Below are 26,956 nucleotides of genomic sequence, written 5' to 3'. Positions count from 1 at the left end.
ACCAAACAGTCATATTTGGGAAAGGAAAGTAAAAAAGTATCAATACCAGAATAAAAATGCTGCCAAATGCAATTAGTACTCTCTAATAAGGTGTAGATATCCACTTAAATAAACCCAGCCAAACAAAAAACCACAAAGCTAGCACTCACAATGGTGGTGAAAATGCAGCAGAACAGGACATTAAAATCTAGTTGGTTCTCACGTGATGCACTGTTGAAACCAAGAAAGTGCATTTACCACTTTGCATTTTCAGCAGCAGCAAGTAACAGAGATCCATGTGTTATATGTGCATCTTATTTCATGCCAAGTAAAGCAGAGCCTAACTAATGCTTCACAGTTAGCAGTTTATTTGATTTAGGAATGTGTCTTCCATCCTTGAACAGTCTGCTCGCTGAGGGCGTTGATTACCTTTTGGTTCTTTTAGAACTACTAGGTGAAAATTTCCAAGAGGACATTTTGCTTTCCAGCTCTCATGGAAGCATTTCAGTGCCCTACTGCCAGTTTGTCAGCTGACAAACTTTGTCAGCTGTCCTTTGTTTTAAACCACCACCTATGTACTCCTGAAGTACTGCTTCCTCACAGGTTGTATGTATGGATTAGATCTGAGACCTCACAGGTTTTTAAAAGCAAGAATTTCTATTGCTATTTCTATTGGTTTAATAGTAATCCAATAATAAGTGATTCTAATCCCCATTTTCTTTCTAAATACCAGGCTACTTTTCTTTATGAACACAGAGAGGCAAAGAAAAAAAACCCTAATTAAAGCAGGTTAAATCAGTAGGGTAGAAGCTCCTTACAGGGTTTAAATTATAAAAGCACTCACAGGCAGTTTTTCTTCTACGCCAAATACATTTTTTAACAATTAGGCTGTAATAGTATTAGCATTTCTGCCCCAGACTACCATACTGCATCACATGCAGATACAAGCAGACCTTTCATACCATCTCTTCTTACCTTTGCAGGACCGATTTCCTCACCATTGAAGACCAGGAAAAAGAAAAGGGAAGAAAGAAAAAAAAAAACCCAAAAACTTGTACTCCTGTACAAACAACACCCAACCTCACACTGAACTTTGGGCTTCCCTACTACCTGCTTAGCCAACAAAGCCCCAAGGTGCAAAGTGCCCACAGCTGCTCCTCCTCTCAGCCCTAAAGGAAGACCTCATTAAGCCTGCATGGGAGCTCCCACATAGGGCTCCTTCCTAATCACTGATTTTGGAAACAGCTATAGAGCAGTGGGAAGCTGCCAACACTAACTTCCTAAAGGTTAATACTTACAACTACATTTTGGCTGATATTTTCAAAGTTGCCTAAAGGGAACGGATGCTTGGTCCCCATTAATTTTAATAGGAACTGGGCAGGAAGAGTCCTTGTGGGGCTCTGACTATTTCAGCCCATTACTGCTGGTGACATAAGGCTTGATATTGCAGGAGGCTGATTACCTGCTGAGAGTGCTGGAGCTAATGCAGCTCCCATATTTTGGCTTGAAAAATTGAATAAGTGAAATGCATGAAGAGTGTAGCTGTGCTTACCATAAATAATGAGTTTAAAATTAAAGTGGGTCACGTAGAAAGGGTCTCACCCAAAGCTTGTTATAATTGAGTGTTCCTGATTCCTTCAGAAATATACTGATTCAATGCAAGGTACGCATGCAGACATTTTCACTAAAGATCTGTACGTAAGGGTCACTACATTCAGAGTTAAAGCTTTCTTATCTGTGTTGTCAGTTTATTCTTTTCATCAAGAAACTATCATCTTTCAAACTGCTTCCAGCACCAGGCAACAGCTAATGAGAGACCTCAATGGTATATAATTGAGTTTGAATTTTAGGAACTTTGAAACCTCCCCTATTCATTTTATTCAGGAATCCTAATTGTACACCATACACATAGACTGCATCCACTGTAATTACAGATCACTTCTGATCACAGTCCCCATCTTGCTGTGTGCTACTGAGCAAGCTCAGCTGGGAAATCTGAGAACCCAAATCAATGCTTTTTGTTAGGGATCCTCACTTGTGGGCACCAGGGATCATTTGAAGAATGCAAGTCAGACAGGAATGCTGTTATTTTCTTAATTTGTGTGTGTGCAAGTGCTGTTTTTGCAAGCACTCTTTTTTCACACATAACTTGCGAGCAGTATTTCAGAGAATTATTCGGGGCAGAATGCTTAAATCTGTATAGCACAGCTTCTTTCCACTCCACTGTCTTTTGCATGATAGTTACAAAAAGGAAAGGCAGCACTTTTAAAATATTATTGCATTTTGCCATACTACATCAGTGCTTGTGCTTGCTTAACCTTGAGCAGTTATTGCAGTGAACTGGGCGTTTCATGGAAACATTAACTGCCAAAGAGGAATAATGCTTTTCTGGGATAGCAGATTAGCAAACTGCTTTCTGACAAATATGGATGGAGACCTGCTTCAAAATCTGCAAGGTAGGTATATCTGCTGAATAGGAAACTTGTCAAAAAGTCTGATTTGAAATAAAGCTTTTGCTTGAAATGTTACTTGGTTCCTAAATGTAAGGCAATTCTGCAATGTCAGTGCATGAAAATCACCCAGAAGAGGTTATGGGTAGACAGACATAGGTCCTACAGCTACCTGCTGTGCTCTGGAAGGAGAGACTGGAAAGGTGTGTGATCAATTTTATGGATTAGCAATTCTCTGAAATCAATAAAACACCTGCTAACTTGTCTGCCTCTAGCTGCAGTGGCCAGATTAATCCATGGAGTTCAACACAAGGGACAATCCTCGCGCTAAATTAGTGACTCTCATTGGAACTTACTGCATCAGTAAAAAGAATTAATGACTTGTATTCTTCTTTCAACGGTTTGGTCATTGTCTCTTTAAAACTGCATTCTGCAATAGCTTCAGGTTCTTGTCTCCTAAAGAGCAATGTTTTCCACTTTTACTTAATCACCCATTTCCTTTGTGTTCATATCCTAATCCTACAAAACACATTCCAGCCTCATGAACTAGCTCCTTGTTTACAGACACAAAGTAGCTGTGAAAGAGAAGAAAAAATCTTCATGTTCTGCAATACTCCAATCACGCATTTTCTTCACCACGTTGGAGACGCCAGTAGGCAAGCAGCATTTCACAGCCCCAGCACACTGAAAACAGGGTATCTGATGCAGAAAAGATGTACGACGTGACCCTATGCAGAATTAGCCACTGAGAAATATGGTCCCTCCTGACAAAGATAAATTGTCATCTGAATTACTGCAGAGGTTTGCTGCAAGGAGATGTAGTACAGATGCTAACCTGACCTTAATGTTTCTCTAAGCTCCTCTTGGCCACTGGTTAGCTGAATGTTGGCTCTTGACATTCCCTAAGCACCACAGGAAGGATTAATAGCCAGACACCATTCTCTTCATTTTCCAAAACTCAACAAACCATGTCCTCATTTGGCAGAAACCAGTGGCTCTCTCTGGATTTCCACAGCTGAAAACCTGGCTCTGTATGTCCAGTGCTTTCTGGACGCATTTTTGTTGTCATACTGATACCACACATGGGTGCCATGTCCCATGACACAGATAACCTCAGTGTTTACTTAAAAGCAGAGTGTAAATGTTTAAACCAGTACTTCCTGAGCTGTCATATATTCTATTTCAGCTGGCAAGATCGCTCCATAGTGCTTGGTAACAAAGCTCTTTCTCCAGTCAGCTTGCTGCCTCTGCCTCCAAAACCCTCTTTCCACTATTATGATTAACACTTAATTCCACCTTTAGGACAAGAAAACTCCTACTGCTTTTCCATTTAGCCTCTGGCTGGCTTATGAGAAGTATTTTAGAGAAACGTTACTTTCCTCTGTATGTTCCCGTGTGCCTTCCCACAGCTACGCAGCCATGCTGGGCTCTAATTTCATTGTAAAGTGGCTGCTTGTGCACCTTGGTGGCTGCAAGGGTTCTCCTCCCTCGCGTGGGCACTGAGGCTGCCAGCTGGGGTGTGGAAAGTGCCTGCTCGTCCTGTACAGGTGGAGGTACAGCCATGCTGATGGCTTTTTCCCTTCTTAAAAAAGAAAAGCAACAGCAAAATTGGAATAAAAAATGTTTTTCCTGTGGAAGAAAATAATTGGGATTGAAGTGTGTGCTCTGCACGCTTCAATACTCCATCAGGGGTGAATTAGTCAGCTCTTTGGGCATGGTATTAGAGGGGTGATTGCTTTGCTTTGCAGGAATCCACAATGTCAATCAGAAAAGAAAGAAATATAAGATGTGGGGAGGGAGATAAACATCTTCAGAGATGAAGATGTGCTCAGGTGATCTCAATAGCAGCACCATCCTCACTCCAGAGAGGCAAGCTCACCCGTCATCCTCAGTGCCAAGGAGGGGCGAGGTCTGCAGGCAGCATACACACGGCACAAATGGGAACTTCATCCCATGTTGGTTACAAATTCAACCCCTGAATATCCTCCCATGGTGTGCCTCAGCCACCACAACATGCCTACACTTCCAAACAGCACTGGGTGCTACGACGAGGAGGATGACCGTCCATAAAGTCAGCTCCTCTGCACTGGCTGCAATGGCAGGGCAACTCCAAGGACATTTCAAGAAGACATGTTTCCAGACAAAAGCAAAGTCTGAAAATATTCCAGCACAAAGTTAGGCTTCTCTCTCTGCCTCTATTTAATAGTGTATGTGATACGCTGTGAATTTTTTTTTTTTTTTGAGCTTACTAAATGGGTGTCAGTAGGGAGCAGATACATTTTTTTCCTCTTCACAAATGAAGTCATCTGAATTCACCAAATCAAAAAATACGAGACTCCCGCTCGGTTCTGTGGTGCTGCAGAAGGACAGGGCTATAGATTTTCCCAGGAGTGTGAAATAATTCACCAAGCCTGCTCGTTATTCATACAGACAGTGCATTAATAATGTGGGACCCTGAGATCTCCTCTCATCTAGGCTGAAGCACAGCTAGAGGGATGAGAAGCTGACTCCTTCCATTGCAGAAAAACATCTTTTTTTTCTCCTTTTTTCTTCAAGAAATAAAAATGGATTGAAAGTATTTTCAAAAAGTGGAGTAGAGGGGGGGAGGAGGGGGGGAAGGCTTTTTGGTGATACCACCTAAAGTACACACAAGATAAATAGAAAACCATTGGCTTTGTGACGGCGAACCATTTTCACTCGATGTAAGTGCTGATAGATACAGGATTATATCTAACAAAGTATTTGCTGAGGATCTGACTCAAAGTCAATAGAGTCTTTCATCTGACTCTGCAGGGCTCGAATCTTGCTCTCACTCTGGGAGCTTTCCATATTTCCTGTGCCCCACCTCTTGCTGGTATGAGTTGGGGCAGGGTGTGTGGGTAGGAGCCAGCTCAGGCTCCTGCAGGGGGTGAGCTGAGCCTCTTCTGGTGCAGGACCATAGCCCTTTAATCATGAATGCTCATTTTACAGCCGGCAACCTGTCCATAATTTTAAAATAAAATAGCTTAAGCTCTTGTCAACAGCATGGCTGCAAGTACTGTCTGCCCAAGGAACGACCTATGTGCCAAGACCTTTTTATGTGGAGGGCAGATGCCAGCAAGGAGCCCAAGTGTTGATGAATGTTATCCTTTCCCTGCTCCTAATAATGCACGGGAAAAATAATGTGCAGTATCTATGATCAGAAGCACAGGGAGAGTTGTGAGGTGCTGGCCCAGAGCGGCATTAAAAGTCTTGGTGTTCCCAAGAGTCATTAAGACTTGTGTTGAGTTTGTTAGCACTGTCCTGACAAAGTCTGATGTAAATTCACAGGGCTGTATGGTGGCTAGTGATGGATGGTCCTCAAACTAATAGAAACCTGAAGTATGTACATGTGAGTGAATATTTCATATATTACAGAATGATTTGAAAGCTGATGTGCTCCAAGGCCAGGCTACGGGAATGGGAAACACTGGGTTCATTTCATTTTATAGTTTGTATCAGTGAGTGATTTCCCTCTGCCCTGATGCATGGCTGGTATAAAGCAGGCCAGCAGCAGGTATGTGGAGCTAGCACACTGGTCCTGCTAACACTTTAAATCCTGCATTGCTGACAACATGGAGGGGGATCACTTAGACCACAGCAGAGACATTTCCTAGAGGAACAACTTGGAGAGAGAGAGAATGCACTGAAACTGGGAATAGTTGTAGTAACGCCTTCCTCCTTTCTCACTGACTTTGACCAGTGCTAAAAAGCCCTCATTTCCTAAAAGCCAACATGCACAGCCTGTGTGATGGTCCCTTCTTGACCAATTTCTAAAGCCAGCACATGTGCTTTTCTTTGATTGCATGCTCTGTGGTCCAATCAATTTCACAGAGAATTGTGTAAAAGATGCTGACTGGCTCTGACAGTTTGAAAGAGAGGGGAGGAAGAGTGAAGAGAAGGGAACAGGGAATTGAAGCATTTCAAAAATACGTGCCTGAGAGCATCATTAACCATAACACAATAAACTTCAGTACTGTTGAACAAATTATGTATTATTCAAGGCGTTGAAGAACACATGGGCATAACCACCTGCTGAGTGTATAGAATGGCTCGATACCTCTGTAAATGACATGGTAACATGCACATTATTTGCCGCATGAAAGTGACAGTACTAAAATTATGAATATTTTGTATTCCTCTTACATTTTTAGAGCAATGATGCGAAGTATTCGAGCTGTGAGAATATTTCTAAAGCTCTTCTTTTAATACTTACACAGGAACCCCAGGGGGTCACTTGGCCTCTGTGCCCACTTCCTTCACATTTGCTGTTTGTGACCAGGCTACATCAGTGTAGAAAAGGTGTTCTACACCTGTGTCTGATCAAACACTCAAGCTGGGTATACTGAGTACTAAAGTGTAGTACAATTAGCTTCCAAAAAAAGTCTTTGTCTGCAATAAAAAAGTGACCACAAGACTGCTTTGCTAATGGAGGCAACTGAAGAAAACTGCAAGTCATGGGTAGACAGTGGAAAGGGAAGGGAAGGGAAGGGAAGGGAAGGGAAGGGAAGGGAAGGGAAAGGGGAAAGGGGAAAGGGGAAAGGGGAAAGGGGAAAGGGGAAAGGGGAAAGGGGAAAGGGGAAGACATGAGTTGAGTGTACAAATCAGTTCACTTGCTCATTGTTGCTCTCTGGTTCACCCAGCCAGCTTGATTTGTGCCAGAAAAGAAAATCTTATCCTGTTCAGAAAGGTGACATCAATTTTGCATGAAGATTAGGTCAAAGAAGAATGATGGGTGGACATTACAGTCCTGACTCAAATGTGATAGCATTGGTATAACCTTCACGTTTGATGCTGTTGTAACAAAGTTATTTTAAAGCCTATTTGAAGTTATCAGACCTCTAACAATGCTAAATCTGGTAGAACCACCAAAACTCAAGCAGCTCCCAGCCATGTATTTTAAGGAAGTGTTTTGAGTAGTAACAAAGCAAAAGTAAACTAAAAACAGCCTTTTTGTGTGTGTGTGGAGCAATTCTGATTGCGATTCTGTTTGCAACAAACAGTCAAGCATTGACCTTGATGTGTTTTCTGATGCTATTGGACTGAGAAACTTCAAAAGTTTTCTTCTGATCCCATTAAGTCACAGTTTGGCTAATGGTATAAACAGGGCAAGACTGAGATTCAAGTTTTTTTATACACAAAGCTAAAGGAGATCATCACTACCAATATGAGTCAGACTGCTGACATGGTATCTCCTGGTTCCTCTCACCTCAAAAGTGGTTGACCTGTTTGGCTGAGACTATACTGCTGTTCCTCAATGTCCCCACTAAAGTAATGGATCCAAATAAGCTTTCTGAATGGTGGATTGTGGTTGGACATCATCCGCACTGTAAAACCCAATGTGGCTAAAAGGTCTCTGTCCTTTCGCTGCAGTAGGTGAACAAGATAACAAGCTGTACACGACCTTTGTAAATGTCCACATGTAAAAAAGAGACAGCAAACTCCAGATCTTCATGTGAGTTAAAGTATTGCCATCTACAAATCTCTGACAGGAAGTTTTTTGCACCAAACAGGTCAAAGATCTGACTTTACACCGTTCAGTATGTCAAAAGTCACAAAGCATAGTCTGGGATAAAACAAAGGCCAAAGGAAATGCCCATTCTATTAATTTTTATATGCAACATATTGGGCTTTTGAACTGTTCACCAGCCATTCTCAAAAGAAGCAATGGTCTGACTACAACAACTAAACTTGAAAAGGGAAGACATTCCTTTGTAGTTCACATTTTTGGGCTTTGAAGTCACTGTGAATCTTACCAGTGACTTCAATGGAACTAGCTTTGCACTTTTATATTAGTCATTGTTTTATCCTTAACTCCTTTCAAAATTCCAGACAAAAACGTTTCTTTTTATTGTAATCCTGATAAAGCAATTAGGCTCCAGTCCACACCTGCACCCAGCTTTCTTAACACAGCACTCTTTGAGCTCCTGTCCTCTGAGCAGAATTATGAGATCTGAATTAATGGTGTCTGCTCAACCCAGTGCCTCTCTTTCTCACGACCTGCTGAAGAACATGAGACCTTTCAAGGCTGTACAGCTGATCTCCGGTTAAGATCAGTGGTAGATTTCACCTATGGTTGTTTTTTTTTTTTTTTTTGACTGTGCTCAGAGGAAAAGTTTCTTTTTATTGAGTTAATTAAGCAATAACAAAATGACAGAATGTGGATTAAAGTGCAGTCTTTCAGAGGTCCATTCATAGTGCATTTTTAGTTATGAGTTCAGAAGCTGAATGGCATTCCCAGACTAACAAGATACAGATTACTGCCACATCACTTAAGACTTTGAAAGCCTTTTTGAAATCATTCAATATTTTCTTTTAGTCTTTAACCGAAATGCTTGCTGAGAAAACATTAGGTTCTCATCTCTTGAAGGTACCCCCAGTCTTTCACCTTCTTAGTACTGAATGTAAAAACCACTAAGCTTTGTCTACAAAGTCCTCCATTCTACATTACCCACTGATTCTTCTGTCTCACTTCAGATACCCTTGAAGTGATGCAAGGAATAATTTCGTCCAGTTATTTATTAAAGACTTGATTCTGCCACAATATCTTTTACACTGATCTGAGTGGCTGTACTGAATGCTTTACTCATATTTTTGTGAGTAAACCTCGGTGTGATCCATGTGCACAGCTTTCCTGTTGAACTGAACAGACAACACAGCAAAGTTCCTACGTGAAATCTATAGACTTGAAGCTATTTACTGGATGGTACAGGTACATATATATATACAAGAGAAGCTACTTGCCATCAACACAGGAAGGTCTGTTTCGTGTAGTCCCAGCCACTTTCCCAGGTAGACAGGAACATTTTACTGTTTGTGATCTTTCCTCAATTCGATTCTTATTACAGCATCTGTGTGCTGCTATAACTTCACACGTTCCTCCTTCTGGCAGAAAAAGAAAAAAAAGGGAAAAAAGAAAAAGAGACAATATTGACTTTCTGATTAGGAAGAGCAGAAGTAGTTAATCAAAGCACCCAGTGTGCTACTGTCCTTTTCTCTGCATGACTTCTATACAGCCCTACTACTACAATGCTATTTTTCTCCCATTGACTGTGACCCTTACTAAGACAGATGTTGATATACTTCCTATAGGAAATGCAGATTAATGACCCTCAAGAGCCAATATTTTTTGCCTGTCATGTATTAAAAGCTTCTCTGACATCTGTAGACTTTTGAACTAAGAAAATGAAGTAAGTCACCGTCTGGGCCTGAGGAAATGTAGGTGATGTACTACCTATGCTGCATGCATAAATGAAATAATTTTGGGACGTTTTTATGCTTGTAATACTGGAAGATCTTTCTCCCAGATATTCTCTGTACAAATATTCTGTACAAAGATGGGGGTTATAGGCATCCATCTAGAAAGTATTTGATTCTAAGCCAGCTCACAGTCCATAGTGGGTGATAATCAGCCTCTCCAAACTACAGAATGGTGCAACAGCATTTCCCTCCACTACCCCACTCAGAAAATGGGCAGTTTAAAGCCAGAAATACTGTCATCATGGCCAAGGATTAATCTGTCTTCTCCTTCATTGCTCCTTATGACTATTTGCAATGATCTGTTTGGATGGAGTGCACAAAGGAATGATAGGCAGAGAAATGAAGTCATAGGGTTTATGAATCCCTGGTGTATGTGGCATACGCTAGACACAGAAGTGAATTGTCACATGTACCATTCCTGTTCACCTTAGCAACACAGTGCAAGGATTGGCACTTTGGCATTCCTCCTTTTACTGAAAAAGCTTTGAGAGCTTGTAAGCATGTGTAGATCTGGACCATATCTGGATGTGAAGAAGGAATCTGGCCTTCCAGGATGAGTCAGTGCATCAAAGCTGGTGAATACCCATTAAAGTACATGAGCTTGGGTTGCAAGATCTTGGAGTTAAGCACTGATGAGTCTGCAAGCTTGAGACAAGACTGCAGAAAATAACTGCCTCATCTGGAAAGAAATGCTGCTGCATGTACTACTTGTTAGGTACATTTGATCTGCTGACATGGGATTTTTGAAAGCCAGTAGGTACCACAGAAGAGAGATCCCAACAATTCAGAAAGCCATTATTTGACAAAAGGTCATTTAGTTGTCTCTTTGGAGGAAGAGGAATTGTGACAATCAACTCAGCCCCAAATCCTTGTGTTTTTCTAAGAAATAGTTCTTCACATAAACTCCCTGTTCCCCCATCCGAATCATATTGAAAGCCATAAAAACATTCGCACTGTTTGACTCATTATGGTCATGTCCTAAGAGAAGAAGGATTTGTGATTTTATTGATTGCACATACAACAATAAAAATAATGTATGTGGTAATAAGTATTTCTAATTTTAGATTATGTATATTGTCTGGTAAATATCTGTGAATAAACTAAAAGCTTCATTTCCTCTATTAATTTCCTGTATGAGTACTAATAACCACATGAGCTAGTCTTTCTCATTTGATTATCTGTTCAAAATAATGGTTTGTGGTTGATGAGCTTTATAACACCTTTAATTGTAATGTGGAAGCTCAAGTTGTTGCAGCAGTAAAGAATTTAACTACAAGTGCGTAGCTGTATAGGAGTGGGAAAACATAACAAAACTATAAAAGCAATGTAAAAACCCTTTTGTTACCACTGGGTAGTTATGTACATTAACTGGAACTTTTAATTGTTCAGACTATAAAAATATCAGAATATACCCACAGTAATGCTACTGCTAAGACTAAAGATTGTGCAACGCATTATGAAGTTTTCTCTGCAGTGTCTGTTTCTTGGATGGAAACACAAGCAGAACTGTAGCTGGAAATATTTTCCTTGAGCAAAAGAAAAATATTTTCCCCTTATTTCCATTCCTCTAGTTGCTTGAGCTTCTCAGGTTTAATATTAAAGATGAATTCCATTGAAACCATTCCATGGGAGATGTAGCATGGAAGTAGCAACCTTACACACTGCCATGAGGTGAATTGTTAATAAAACTACTACTTAAACAGAGCACACAAAACATTTTGGACTTCACGCCGCAAACACAAAGATTGTTTGTGCAGTGCAGGTGCATGATGACATTTGTTCTCTCTTGATGCTGTTTGCTGTTTCAGTGTTGAAATTACATATGTCAACTTTTAGTTAAAAGGGAAGAAAAAAAAGATGCTGTTCACAAGAAGCATTGCATTTGGAGAGTCAACACATTTTGTTCACCTGCCTAGGGCTTGACACTGAATACTAAAGATCTTCTCACATGAGGAGTAAATTTTATTGAAACAAAACTGGTGTCCAGTCAAAAATGACATCTTTAATCCTGCTGGGTAACTATGGATTTCAACCCTAAGGGCACCCTTTGAAATTTGGAAACTGGAATATTTCCCCCTCAGTTCCATTACTGTCATAGAAATGAGAAGAGATTCAGAGAATATTATTTTTTATTGTCTTTCCAGTTGTCATCAGCAGATCTCTGACAAATCACAGCAATATGCTCAGTGCTCATATTATACATAAAAATATACATCTCATAGGTGTATCAACTTGTTTTTTTAAAAAAGAGAGGGAACAATACTCAAAGACATTTAGTAGTGCCTACTAGGGATGACCTGGATGGTAGACAGAAAAATATTTATATTGCATGAATGTATTTCAAAATTGATGGACTTTTAAAGAACATGGATTATTGACTCTAAACTTCTCTTTGGAAGCCATTCCCATCTGGGAATGTATACAAAGGAATACTTAGGAATTTAAATGACAATGTGGATTATTGACCTGATAGTTGGAGTGCAGTGGAAGTTTGAATCTTTGTCACAAACAAGAGAAATAAGACTTCTTTTTCTTCTTCTTCTTTTTTTTAAAAAAAAACAATTCATGGTCTACTGAGCTAGTCTGTCTTCTGGCTTTGTTTCTACAATAATGGCCTTATCCAACTCATTTAAGTCAATTGGGGATTTTCCATTGATTTTACAAGGAGAGGAAAGCACCCTAAACACATCTCAGTTAAGAGTGCTATGACTGTCTTGCTGACAGCTACATCCCATGAGGTGGTTGCTTAAGTAAGAAGGCAAGAGAAATAGCTTTGTTTGGTTGCTTATTTGCTATTTCCCCTCTTGCAGGAAATTGGGAAGATTAGAAACGCATCGGAACTCACAAATCAGGAGCAGTTTTGCTCTTTCTTCAAGAAACTTTGGAGATGAACAGAAATGTCCTATCTTACATCTTTTTGACAACAGTCATTAGCAGGACTTGATAGGAAGAGCAGATGACCGCTTCTAAGCACTCAGTTCAGGATGCCCTGAAATTTGGGAATTTGCTACCTATCTAAGCAAGAGGGACAGAATCAAATTCTGGAAAGGAATTTGGACTACCAAGGATTGCAACTGTCTGTGGCATTATGACTATCCTCAGATGTCCTAGCTTCCTGGAAGTCATTATTCTGCATAAGTTCAAATATTAAAGTGTAAAAATTACCTATCATTCTTACTGTAGGATAGGGACAACTGTTTGCTACTGCCTGCAAATGGATTAATTCTAATTGGAAGACACCTAACTCCTAAAAACATGTTCATTTTTTATCTCAGTTATAAAGCCACCTTGAGTTTACACACCACAGAGTGAAATATTTTATCGTAAGTACGAACCTACAGCGGATGGCTGTGATTTAAAACACCTAATCAGCTACAGGCACTGAGTGCATGCCTGGCAGAAGCCAAGAAGCCATCTTCTAGTCATCTCTGTTCTTTATATCTCTAGCTGAGAGGTAATAATAAAAGCATATTTTGCACTTCAAAATTATAACTTGCCTCTGTATTCTAGCAGAGCCTGAACTTATCAGTAAACAAACATAAAAAAGGAAAAACAGCACTACTGATTTGTGTTATACATTGTGCAAGTCATTAACTATGACTCAGGTAGCAAAACTTATACGTTCTCTCTTTGACAGTGATGACAATTTAATAGTATTTGACTCTACTGAGTTGCACTGAGCATCCTGCAGCAATGAGAAAGGTTGTTTATCAAAATGATAAACATGTTTTCATTTCCTCCTTGGCTGCATGTATGTGATCAGAAGTCTAAGACCATCAAGAATTCACTTATTCTGGCCACCAGGCAGACATTAAGCTATTCAGGACCATCTGTGCTTGAAATGAGCTCCATTTAATGGACCTTCCTAGGGCAGGTCAGTCGTAATGAATGCGTGTGTGCATGAATGCATGAGCAAAGCAGCACTTCGGTGAGACTTCTTGGTCTGTTTGGCAGAGGCACAGGCAGCTGATAGATAAGATAGGCCTTTCTTTTTGGGGTCATATGCCCAGTGATTTTAGAATTCAGACCCTCTGTTGCATTTGTTTCCATCTCATCTTCAATGCATCACGCAACCTGATTCAGCTGAAGGTTGTTATGAGAAACTGTTTGTTTCTTTCAGAAAAACAGTGATACCCAGACAACTTATACGCTCTGCTGGTCATATTCTGCCCTCTGTTACACCATATGTGGTAACTATAGGAAAGTGAACAATGGAGATCATTATGGATCAAATCCTAACAACATTTCCAGACATCTTACTAGAAATATGACTAGATTTGATAGCTGTACTTATTTATACAACCTCAGTTAAGTCTGTTCCAGTGCTATCATCCTATGTGAAATCATACACCCAGTGACATTATTCTGAAAAGTGCTAAAGTATATGCAGATACTGCTATACTTAGGGGCGGTCACAGAAAACTTTAAACAGAATTGAAGTTCTTCAGAGTGAAAAAAACCAATAACATGACAGCAAAAATTCTTCAGATGCTTACAGATGCACTGCACAAGTGCTTACAGAAACCACAGGATAAAAAAAATTGCACATTTGCCACATCATGTCTTTATACAAACATCCTAGAGAACAAAAAGTTAATGCTGTGATGGTTTCTAAAAAGGATTCAGATTTGGGGGCAGCAGTTTGAAGTTTGTAGTTTGAATAAGCTTTGGAAACTTCCCAGGTGTAATTAATACATTCATACGCTTTAATCAAAATGTTTATGCCAGCTAATGTGCCAGAACCACAGACTACACTGTGCTCAGGGGAAAATATCATATTTTACTTTACTCTAAGAAATAATAAGCCACTACTCTATTACCTACAAAGGAACATTTTTGCTTCTAACAGCAATTCGCATACAAATGGAAAAACGAAGTCCCCATGCTACTCCATGAGCCACTTCATCAGTGAACAAATAAAAAACTCATCATAGCCCCACTGCAATTATACTCCCATTTTTATTTTACATATCATTCTCTGACACGCTGTTTCTGCACCAGAAAGAGTAGGCTCAAGTTTACAGGACACATTTCTTCACATACAGTGACAATGGCTGCAGAGCAAGCAGGGTTGCTATTCATTTTGGTGAGGGAGGATAACTACAGCTCACCAAGTTACAGAACAGTTGAATTGGGCCCATGAACATTTAATAACACAAAGGTACCCTCAAAAATAAAAATAAAAATGAATGAAAGTATAAAATGGTAGTGTTAAACCAGAACCCAGGTTTCTAATTCATATTAAATTCTTGCCCATTACAATAACTGACATAAATAGATTCATGGGCTACTAATTATATGCAGCGTTGCAGTAAGGGTGGTATTTGTAACTCACTGCACGTGTTCTGTGTTCCTCCTGGTTATACACTGCATTACTTTTGCCCTGGGGATCAGAATAGGCTGCAGTGTTCAGTTTCCTAAATTTATATTTACATTTTCATTAATATTCAGTATTTTCTTTGTCATTACGTGGAACATACACTATTTTCAGTGTGGAGCACTCCATGCAACGCACACGATTCCCACTGTGAATCATTAAGTTTTAGGTTTTAGGTTGGGATATCATTTTTGCGAACATTGTTGCTATGAGAGAGTTCTGGAGACAGAGGGTGTCTCCTGCAATGAAAATGCTATTTGTTTGCAAAAGATCAGAACAAGTATTTCCACAAGGAAGTCACAAAATTTGGTTTCTGACAGATTCACTTCATCAGGTTGGATACTGGAAAAAAAACCTTTCAAGAAAGAGATGTGAGGCAATAGCATAGGCTGCCCAGGGAGTGGTGGAGTCACCATTCTTGGAGGTGTTCCATAGCCATGGAGATGTGGCACTGAGGGACGTGGTCAGTGGGCTGGTAGCGATGGGTTGGGGTTGGACTTGGTGATCTCAGTGGTCTTTTCCAGCCTTAATGATCCTATGATCCTGGCTTATTTCGAGCTGCTACTGAAGCTTATTACGATATCTGATCATTTAAAGAATACTTGTGGAGATCACAGCTCAGCTTTCCTGGTGGGTGGTGCAATTTGTCCTCTTGGTTCAGGGCCCTAATTCCTGTATCACTGATACAATGACCCTAATTTCTCATCAGACTAATCCTCTTGGTTCACACTGACCTGTGGCATATGTGATCTGAGTCTGAGCATGAACTGCTGGGCAAAGCAGGTCCTCTACAGCTGGAGCAAATTGCATTAGAGGTAAAAGCTTTCACTGATTTTAGAGTTAGAATTCAAAACCTAAGATGGGCTATGTGCATTCAGCAAAGACATCTCTGATTATTTACTGAGCTCAAAGTTAATTTTCTGAGACCCTTTTTGACAGAAAGGGCCGTTTCCATGAAATCAAACTTTTCTACCAAAAAAAAAAAAATAAAAAAAATAAAAATCCAGAACAACGAGAAGAAAACACTGTCTTTAAAGTATTTTGTTCAAAGGAATGTTAATATTTCATTTGAATACTAACTCATTTCTTTTTTTTTTTTTTTTTTTTGTTGCATTTGTATTTTATTTCCCATTCAGTATAATAGCGAAAGCAGGGATATGCAAAGCTCTAATTAACACATGGATTTGTAGCCTTTTATAATTTTCTACTAATGCTCTCCCTTCAGCCACAGGAGGCTTTTTATCTGGGAGATTTACAGATTCTTATACTTACACTCGGAATAGACTCTGATCCACAATAGCTGGTTTATTCACAGAAATTAAAAATAAGTATTTTTTGAAAAGGAGATACAGTATGGATTCTACTCTCGAATTCACAAAGAAAACGCAGAGCACACCAGTGTATAAGATGTGGGAGGATCTAGGGCAGGCTTATGGATTTCCATATCAAACCAATATACACACTAGAGAATAAGTCTTTCTACTAAAGAGCCTTGCAAATTGATCTCCTGAGAAATTCGCACAGAACCTTATTCTTATGCATATTAAAAAAAAAAAGAAATCTCTTAAAGATGAATCAAAGGAAAAATGGTATCCAGGAAAACAAGGCAGGCTTCGAGCAGCTCCTGCCTCTGGCACACTGCATTTCAAATGGCAGCGCAATAACCAGAGCTGGGTGCAGCAGGACAACGGGGCAAGAGGGACTGAGGAGGAATGCTGATGAGGAGCTTCTAGCTTTTAAGTAAAGTTTGTTGGTAGATTTGGTTATGATTTTGCATGCCTGTGTACTCATGTCTAAATGACAGAATTTAGGAGAAAATCCCACCTATTGTGTGTGTGTGCTGTTCCTCATAGGCAGCAGTGCAGTGCTGCCTGCAGAGGGCCATGCACATATCCTGTATGTCTGATTGCTTTTTTGTCACAGGAAGTGTTGAAAGTGAATTGTAATAGGTACTATTAACATTCTTGTATAGATGAACTACAAAAGGCAGAGATGTAACCCATGAGGCAGCCAAGAATCCAATGTCCTCTTAGTGGGGATCTTCAGTCTTTTAATGAGATTTTTCTACTTCAAAGGGAGATCAGCTTATAGCAACTTCAAGAAATTAGAAGTTTTGGCAAAATGTACAGCTCCTGAGTGACATTAAGAGACATATCTGAAGAGGCAGGGCTTTGACAGCTCAGAAAGAGAGGAATATTATTTTTGAGAGAACTTAAGTTTGATACAAAAATGAGTAATAGGCACCATGATTCGAATTGCCACTGAATTTCTGTATCGCTTGTAAATGGGATTTCTTTGACTAAGTGATGTCAGCCTGGACAACGTGATCAGAAAATCTTGAATCTTTACAGAAATCTTGTCCTTTGTCGCTTGAGTGGTTTGCAAAGTTTAATATTTGATTCTTCAGAGAGGATCTGAAAATATAATACGGGGAAAATGTACTACGCGTGCATTCAGGCAGTGCTCCTTCCATAACTTAAACTGCAGCCAGAAGTATAAGCTACAGACAGAAAAGACCTATGGTGCTAACAAAGCTGTGGAGAAATGAACTATCCTGCTATTGCCATCTCCAATTTCGTGACAGAGTGCAGACAAAATCTGTACAGGAATTAGGCTCGAAAATGTCCTAACACGAAAATTGAGCTGAACCACAGGATATTGCAAAGCAATCCAAAGAATGGATGTCAAATGGAATGAGTCTTAGTAAACGGACACAGTGAAAGATAGGATCATACTCTTTTCAGATGGAATAATTAAGCTGGTAAGAAATACGTGATTGAGGCACAGATGTTGAGAGATGAACATGGGAGTATGCATGAAAAGCCATTGCTGAGAAAGTTTTGAGATGTTATTCTATGCCTGTGGTGTTTCTAGATCTTCAAAATGACCGATCCTTTTATTCAATGCTTGCAGCTTCAGCCTATTCTTCAAACTAGTCAACTATACTCCTTTTCCCATCCATCTCAAAAGAGACTCCAAATTGCTGTTGCTATATTCATAATTTATCCTTTGCATGTTTCATACAAAGCTAGAAAATCTCTCACTTAGGAATTTGTGAAAACATCGATAATGAAAAAACAACTTAAAAGATCATCAATAACCAATTTTAAAATCCAGATTTTCAGTGGAAACAAAATGATGCAGGGTCCTTAAACTCGTCAAAAAGCAGAACCATGCGATTCTACACAGTTTGTCTTTTGACATGATTGCTGTAAATAAATTCATCCCCAGATAATTTTATCCACTAAGGTGATTAGCCTATGGAGAGATTATGATGTGTTTACTGAGCAGAGTAACATAGTTTATGGTAATGTTCTTGTCATGCTTTAAAAATGTGCGAGGTGGTTTTTATGAAGTAGTTAGATAAGGGGTGGTGAAAGTAATGTGAACCATAAAGAATGCACAGTGATGGAGAGCCAGGAATGCATAGATACTGAGGACAAACTGATCTAGAGAATTATTACCAGTGCAGAAGCTGCATTAATCTTCCACAGAATGGCAATAAATAAAATAACAATGAGGAACAGGACTGAGAGAATTTGACCAACATGTAGAGTGGCATCAAAGATTAGACATTTTAAATGGAATCTCTCATAGATAGGCTGTCTTGCTATAGTGGCAGTAACCTTTTTTGTCAATGGGGTTGACCACCTGCTAGAAAATTCATGAATAACAAAACAAAGGTCCGTAAGTTACGGCATATGTAATGAAAATGTCATTGTACAGGTGCTGTGTGACATGAGCAGTAGCAGTAAATTCTGTACTCCGTTGCAGCCACACAATGTCAAGCAGTCATTTCTCAGTGCATGAGTGTGCACATTATTCTATCTCATATATTTCTAGAGCCATTCATATCGTTTGGACCAGCAGCTGGTCTCATACTTGAGTAGAAAATGATCTCTTTTCCAGGAAGTGACTGTGCAGTGGCACAGAGGGACAGAGGGTGGACGTGAAGGACCAGAAGCAATCAGCTGGTTTTGCATTGGAAGGTGTTTCACACCGTATGTATTATCTGCAGCCATACGTATTGTCTATAGATGAATCTTATATTCTGCAGCCTAAGGAATTTATAGCATGTTCATTACTGAACTGTATTTCGTTAAATACTTAAGGAAATGTTACAGGCTGGATACGTGAAGAACAATGTTTTAATTTTCAGGCTAATCTACTAGGGTTATAAATTGATGAGTTTTAAAATGATCTTTGTCAGAATAATCTATTAAATCCAGATTGAAGCATAATTTAACTGTTTAATGTCTAATCTGTACCAGAATAGGTCTGAGTATGAGGGAGAGATGCAGAAGGTGATGTGGGTTTCAGAAGATGATGTGGGATTCAGCCTTTCTCCTCTCAATTTTCATCTCTTCACTGTGGCTACTTCCATGAGAAGCCTTAGTGGAAAGGCTGTTGCCTCCTCCTCAAAAATGTTTTGAAGATGAGGACTATTTTGAGGCACTTTTTTGGTCTCATTATAACGTTTGCTTCCTTGTATTTGCTTCTTTTTGCTTTGTTTCAGTGATGTTAATTTCAAACAGAACAAGTCTGATAGATTTCTCATTTCTCAAACTGATTCAGTCACTCCTAAGCCCTCTTTTCCCGTACATTTCTGAGCAGTCTCTACCCCAAGCTGCCTTTTATCTCAAGTCTCCGAGTTTTGATGTCTCTCTCCTCTCTATTGCTGTTGATGAGCAATATTTTATTTCCTGTCACCTTGATTTGCTCTGTCTTTCCGCTCCAGCTCTCAGCACACAATTCAAACCATGATTTATTCTGGTTCTCTCTTTTTACCTTTTTTGTAACTGCATTGAATGCTTCTCTCTTTGACAATTTCTTTCTCGTCTCTCTTGAAGCTCCTGGTGAACAACACAATACAATACTACCTCCTGATAATTGATCATCTGGCTCCTGTTCAGATTTGTACTGCTTCTTTGAATACATGTGCAATTCAGTTCACTCCATTCCCTTACAATACAAATAAAAAGGGCTGCATACTTGAGTGGAAATACATGAAGTCTAGTGAGCACATAATTTCCTACTTTCAAAGCAATGTGTGATACATTGCAGTGTTGGCTTGAAATTCATTTTAATTTATTTTTTTTATTAGTTAAACAGCAGCAGTGTGCTGAGAGCACAGAACCAAAGAGGCCAGGCAGAATATGTGAGTATTTTTCTTTCTCCTGTTTACCCATGATAATGATCAGTATTCATCCAAATACTATCTCTGAGAGTTTGAGGTAGGCTTTTTCTTAATTAATAGCTGCCTTTTAAATGGATATTTTTTTAAACTAAAGCACTGTTTGTGAAAAATATTGATGCTCCATTGGCAAACATCAATACATTTCAAATCCAGAAAAAATCCCTGTCTCAAAGGGATTATTATTCAAACAGTTCATTTCTTTTTAGTGAATTCCAGTTTCTTTCCTGTACAGCCAACCAAGGAAACTGGAGCATCAACTACTTAAACTGTGCTGAGTGGTCTTCAGATTTGGGAAACTTCATCATTCTGGGCAGTTTCATTTTCTCCATTCTCAGTTCAGCTTCCCCTTTCCCTTCTCACCTGCGTTTCCAATCTTGAAAATTTTGAGTAGCATTTAATTTAAATGGGATGACATTGGAAAAAATGAAAAATACCTGCATACTACATACAATAGGGCATCTCTGCCAATTCTTTCTAATAAAGGTTTAGAAATTATAAGCAGAAGAGGTCAAGTTGCCCATTCCTTTCTCAGTAACTAAATGCTTCACTCTGCACACTCATGAGCATCTTGCTCAATTTATTTTCACATTATTTAAGCAATTGGGCTTCTGCTGGTGCAACAAGGGATCCTCGGAAGACAACATTCCAGCATTTAATGTGATCAACTATTGGGCTGAAAAGCGAAAAAAAAATATTCTGTGTTTTCTTTTGCTCTGTATTGCTCATTAACTCTAATTGTAATGCTATGACCAACTGAACACCACTACTCCCCATTCTGTGTTTACAGATGTCAGATACATTTTAGATGGTCATCACATACCCCATCATCATTATCACCACTTAGCCAAGCTGTGCATTTGCTGCTTCTCTTCATCTTTCTTCATAAGCCTGCCTCCATCACCTTAATTATGTCTATTGCTCTTCTCAGCATCATTGACATCACTGGTACTGATGGTTTTAGGATTCTACTATATAATAATAACATTATTATTAACCAGTAATAAAAATTCAGCGCTCTTAAGTTAAGGAGTATTATTATCTCTTTTTAAGACAGGCAATCTGCCCTCTTTTCCCAACCTAGCATTTATCTCCAGTCTGTTCTTCAGTACAGTATTGTTAGCTAAACACAGACAACAAACATGAGTTAATGAAGTTTCAAAAATATTTGTGCATCAGCGTATAAACTGAAATTTACACAGGCATTTATCTGTTACTGCTTAGGCTGTATGGAGACAGACAAGGAATGGAAAACAAGCAATAGAAATAGAGACAGATGCCATGTAATAGAAAAAACTAGCCAACAGTCTGAGGGTGGAAGAGGAACACCATATCTAATTGAAATGGTGCTCCGTGCTCTCCAGCAGTGCTCACAACCAGGCAACTCAGGAAGCCATCCCTGCTCTTTGACAAAACACCACCACATTCCGGCTTTTTCTTCTCCATTGTAACAGCTAACAATTTTCCAGTGTCAATAGCTGAACACTTCTTTTCCCCAGCTTTATTAGCTCACATTTTTTCAGTTCCACTTGTACTATTTTTTGGGCCTGTTTTTCAAATTTTTCAGATCCTTTTTATTATGACTCATCTGTCACAAAACATATTTAAACATGACAGATAGATGGGTATATATCTGAATAAGGCCAGACCACAACCTGGATAAAGCAATTCCCAAATATTTATTTTAAAACTCAAAAGATGAAGGCATTTTCTTGCTTGGCTCAGAACTAGCACCCGTGCTACCCCTGTGGCTCAAAATGGAGTGAGGGGAACAGAGTTTTCAGCCTAACCTGCTCTGATATCCAACAGCACAGAAATGTGGGTTTGTATCTTTTTCCAAAGAAAGTTTTCTTCTTACTGCTAACACCACACCAGCAAAGAGGGATTCTTAACCTCGCAGCCAGGAAGCCACTGGCTCTCCACTGAACAAACAAAAATGTAATATCAGTAATACCTTAAAGGCAGGCTTGGTTGACAAACAGGTGTTCTTGCTGTAAGACAGTTTTCTTATTGATCTGTGCTAACATCTTGCAGAAGTGAACAATCTCATTGCCATGTCAAAGGCTAACCATCTGTGAACAAGTAATGCAGCCAGAAAATCCATGTTGCTACAATAATAGCTTTAGGACGTGGGTCTTATTTCAAACACCACAGAAAAAGTCCACAGAAAACATCAAAGAAAACCTTGCTCTTATATACTAGCGTATCCAGAAAAAAATACAAATTTTGTCTAAATACATTACAATAATTTACACATTCTCTGGGGGAGGTAAGCTACCGACATCATTATAAAGTTCATTTATGCCATTTTCATCTTTGATCTTAGCCCTTCTCTTATTTGGAAAGCATAATTCACTCTGTGGGACAACTTACCTGTACAATGCCTGAATATATGTATTAATACTTTCAGGATCAGATACTTTTCACAGCAGTTACTAACGTGTAGCCATACTGAAATTGTAGACTTAATAACAGTTCTGAGCCACTGATATGCAATCACAGTTTCATACCACGGGCATTCCAGAGAATTAATGGTTCTGGAAGGGAAATATAATGGCTGCTGTTTCTCAAACCAAGAGATGGCCTTTCTTGTGAGAGCTTTCCTATCTTGGTGAGATAGCACTGGTCCTAAATAATTGCTTTATCAGAAGAAGTAAGGCTGCTTGCCCCAGGTTTTGAGTGAGGGATTTAATAATCTGGTTGCTCACATAAGAACGTGGACCAGGATTTTCCATTTATCAAGGTTATTAACTGTTTGTTTTATCTGCCTTTGTGAGTATCTAAGTATTACAGACATGGTTTTATCATTGGAAAATCTAAGGTTCTGGCTAGATCTATAAGGATTAAATTTTGTCCTCCTATTTGGTGGTTATGCACAGGGAACCATATCCATGGGGAACCATATCATGCAATACCACTGAGTGTGGCATTGGGGGGCAACTGCAGTTCCCTTTCTACTGATGGGGACCTGTGTGGAGCAAAGCTGAGCAGGTGGCCTCTCAGATCCAGGCAGGAACAGTGAGGGTACATGAACACATATGATTCACTGCCATCACCTCAGCAAGTAGGATGCTTGGCATCACTAGAAACCAATGAAGTGCAAACCTGTATCTCTTCCCCCTCATTTACATCTAAGATAACAGTGTCAGTGAAGAGGGCACAGAGCAGAAAGCACACATGCTTGTAACATCTATGGTCCTGAGCTTCCGCAGTGGCAATGTTAGGGAGGGAATCCTTAAGCCTGGGACCTTTCATCTCAGCACAGCAGAACACAGCTGCTGCCCCAGATATCTCGTTCTCCTTCCCTGATCTGTTTCTTCATGTTTTCATTGCAGAGATCCAAAGCCTATCATTCCCAACCAACACAGATAAACTATCTGTGAGGTCCACTCAATTTATTAACAAGTACTGCAAACAGATCAAATCTCCTGGGTGTTTGTGATCTCCTTCCTTCCCACTATCAGTTTTGTTGACTTGCTTCAGCTGAAAATATGCACAATCTTGAAGCATTGATTCTGATTTTTTTTAAACTGGGTAGGATAAGGAAAGCATTGAGGAGACTGACAATAGAAAAAACTACTGCAGAGAGCTACAGCAGAAAACAGAAAATGCAGCTCTGTCAGGAATTCAGCAAACTCATGGTTCTTGCTTCTTGGTTCATTTCAGCCCCAAACCTCAAAAACAACCAAATGGCACTTCTTGATGTATATTTGCATACTTGTTTACTTTTCAAAGTAATTAGCTGTTAAAGTATTACCAGGGAGCTGAACAAATGTACCGTACAGTTCCAAACACAATACAAGAGAAACTGTTTGCATTTGAATGAATTTACTTTGCTGGTACCATGCATGTATCTGCCGAGTGGACGCTTAATGTTGAACATTAATTATACAAACAAAAGAAATGGCACAAAGCTGTTGTCTCTGTTAGTTTTCTTCCAAGATTAATCCCTCTTTCTGTTAAAGGTTTTGTGTCCTAAATAAATTACTAGCTGTGACTGCTTCAAAAGAGATGATATTTAAGAAGATTGAAAATATGCACTGATCAATGTCCCCAGACAAACAAGCTTTTAGCTCTTGCTGCTCACTCACCGACCCTCACTTTCATCATGCTGTGAATTTCATCAGTTGGTCATCAGCGTGATGGACTGATGATATCTCTGCTCCCTTCTTCCACTTATCTAACTTACTGGGCCTCCCAGTCAACTGCTTTAGGTTTTGTGGCTTTGTTTCTGATTCTCCAGAGGCAGAGCAGGGACTTTGGCATAAAAACAAAGAACAAAACAAGAAGTGTAAAACTGCACTGCTTGAAGGAATATACGTTTTGTTAACGTGGATGTTTAACACTAAATTCATAGATATTTTTGGCTGTAGATTATAAAAAAAAAGGGATTTTTACAAAAGATAATGGCATTCATCATTGAAAAATTGAAAAAGATGCAAGCAATATAAGATGAAATCTACTGTCTTGTTTTGGCCAAATTCCCTATAGATAGAATGAAACAGTGTCCCAAGAAAACCCAGTAATTCCACAAAGCAGCAGATACCATCTCATCAGGATTATTTTCTGGGAAATATCATCCAATGTACCAGTCCTACAAGACAGCCAGGTTTATGGTTACCCCACAGATTTTTGAAAGTCTTGCACAGAATTATGGATTGCCTTACCCAGACATCATACCATGATATTCATTATAGTCTTATTTGTCACCTCCTGACAGGAGGTGGATTTGGTGTGTGTGCGTGAAAGGAAACACGAGCTTCGAACAGCTGAATCATATTGCCAGATGAACTAGGAACATTCAGACACAGGAGAACCAATCTCTCTACCTGGTTTCCCCCTGTAAAGCTAAGCCAGATAACACTCATACTCTTCTGTATGCTGTAAGAATTACAATGAAGAATAAAATAGAAATATCTTATTTCCATTAGGCAAAGAATATAGCGACATTAATGTGTCTTTCACTCATGGGAGAAGCTTAAAAACTATGATGCTGAAGGCAAATAAAGGTGTAGGAATAGGGGCAGAATTCTGACCTGGATAATTGCATTGCACATAAATTCATGACATAGTTCCAAACAAATATACCCATTTCTTTATTCCTGGAATTGATTTTAGTTTTGCTTTTGGGCCTCATGTCCCACCCCAGAGAAGACTGCACCACAGTGTGATTCAAGATGGCATTATACATTTCTTACTTCTTTGCATGAGTTAGAATACTTCTTATGGAGTTAAACCAGCAAATGGTCCCAGCACAGCATTGTGTGATTTCTCTGAAATTACTGGATTTATATAAACAGAATGTTTTCTCACTCTTTCTTTCATAATTATTTGAGTTTTTAGTATGAAAGGTGCTTCTGGAGAAGAATAAAAATAAGAGCTTGAAATTTGTTCAGAATTCACACAGAAAAAATATAAACTGTAAGAAAGTACATGTATATCATCAAGGAATGTGTGTACTTCTGTTTCTGAAAAACTTGTGGCTGTGCTTTTAGCCTCTGTGGAGCAGCAAATGATAGCTATAAGGGCAGCTCCTGCATGGGACAGTCCTTGGAACACCTGATCCCACTCCTAGCAGCTGCTCCACACCTCTCTGCCTGTAGACTGCAGTGAGCACTTAACTCCTGTGAACAAAACAGCTCTTCACTGACCCCAAGAGCTAAGGGAATACCTAATTCTGCAGTAGGTATTGATTTGGGGTGTCTACTTGAAGATATGCTAAGACACTCAAGTGCTGGAAAAGGTTAAAGATTAATAGGCTGCAAATCAGGCACTATTTAGGAATTTCAGTTGTAGACCCTGAAACAGAGCCCTACAATCATTTGCTATTCTGGAAAGAGTTTACCTTAGGTCTGAATTTATTCATAATAAAGCAAAAAACAAAAACAAAAACAAAAACAAAAAAAAAGGTAACGAAACTCAGCAATATAACAATTAAGTGAATAGAAGAGGACAAAGAAATCAACAGTTCCTCAATGCAGTAAACCCCAAAGCCCAGAACTGAGCTGAGCTGCCCAACTGTAAAATACTGTAAAAACTGTCAAACTTATCTCAGTGACTAATATTGGCTCACAATCAAATCTGAATGGTTTTGAAGCAAAAAAATAGGTAAGTTTCAGGAAAAAGAATCTTACTAGGAATGCTGAACAAGCGATGCGCTTCCAAAATGGCATTTGATCAGTGTGCTACTGAAAGTCATGGCAATAGGAATTCTCAGTCTCTTCCAGCCCCCAGGAGATATGGCTGACTGCAGCTGAAGGTTCAGCCAAATGAGAGAGACTTTCTCACACAGCACATGAGGTAACAGTTTTCCATGGGCTCTCAAAGTGGTTGGAGAAGCAAATGGGGAAAACTCCCTTAAGGATTATTACATCCCAGAGGTCATTTTTCTAATCATCCAAAAATAGTAACCTGCTGCAAAGTATTACCGTTTTATTTAGGACATGTATTCCTTACATAAATCATATATTGGGAATTTGATATACCTCTGTAGGATTTGTATCGCCGTTATTTCTGTTCTTATTCCGAGCAAACCATCACATTTCCATCTCCTGTATTCTGTCTGTACTCCAATGACATCAGTTTTGACATGCTTTCTCAAAAGAAGACTTGTGTTACGAAATGCCATCAGAAGTATACACTTAAAGTTTCATCTATTTTATTTACCACCTGACAGCC

General features: G+C 39.3%; 1 protein-coding gene across 4 annotated transcripts in view; it reads right to left on the bottom strand.

The window, feature by feature from the left end:
* The window catches only part of TAFA1 (TAFA chemokine like family member 1), a 292,708-nt gene that overhangs the window by 30,768 nt on the left and 234,984 nt on the right, over positions 1-26,956 (bottom strand). For all 4 annotated transcript variants that reach the window (XM_052679234.1, XM_052679235.1, XM_052679233.1 and 1 more), the window contains one exon: positions 9,192-9,332. In XM_052679234.1, the coding sequence (XP_052535194.1) occupies positions 9,192-9,332 (141 nt within the window). The remainder of the gene's footprint in view (positions 1-9,191; positions 9,333-26,956) is intronic.

The sequence above is a fragment of the Tympanuchus pallidicinctus genome, unplaced genomic scaffold (assembly GCF_026119805.1).
Source record: "Tympanuchus pallidicinctus isolate F22 unplaced genomic scaffold, pur_lepc_1.0 scaffold17, whole genome shotgun sequence".
Classification (NCBI taxonomy): Eukaryota; Metazoa; Chordata; class Aves; order Galliformes; family Phasianidae; genus Tympanuchus; species Tympanuchus pallidicinctus.
Note: the sequence above shows the minus strand (reverse complement) of the source record. Positions and strands in the feature narration are given on the sequence as shown.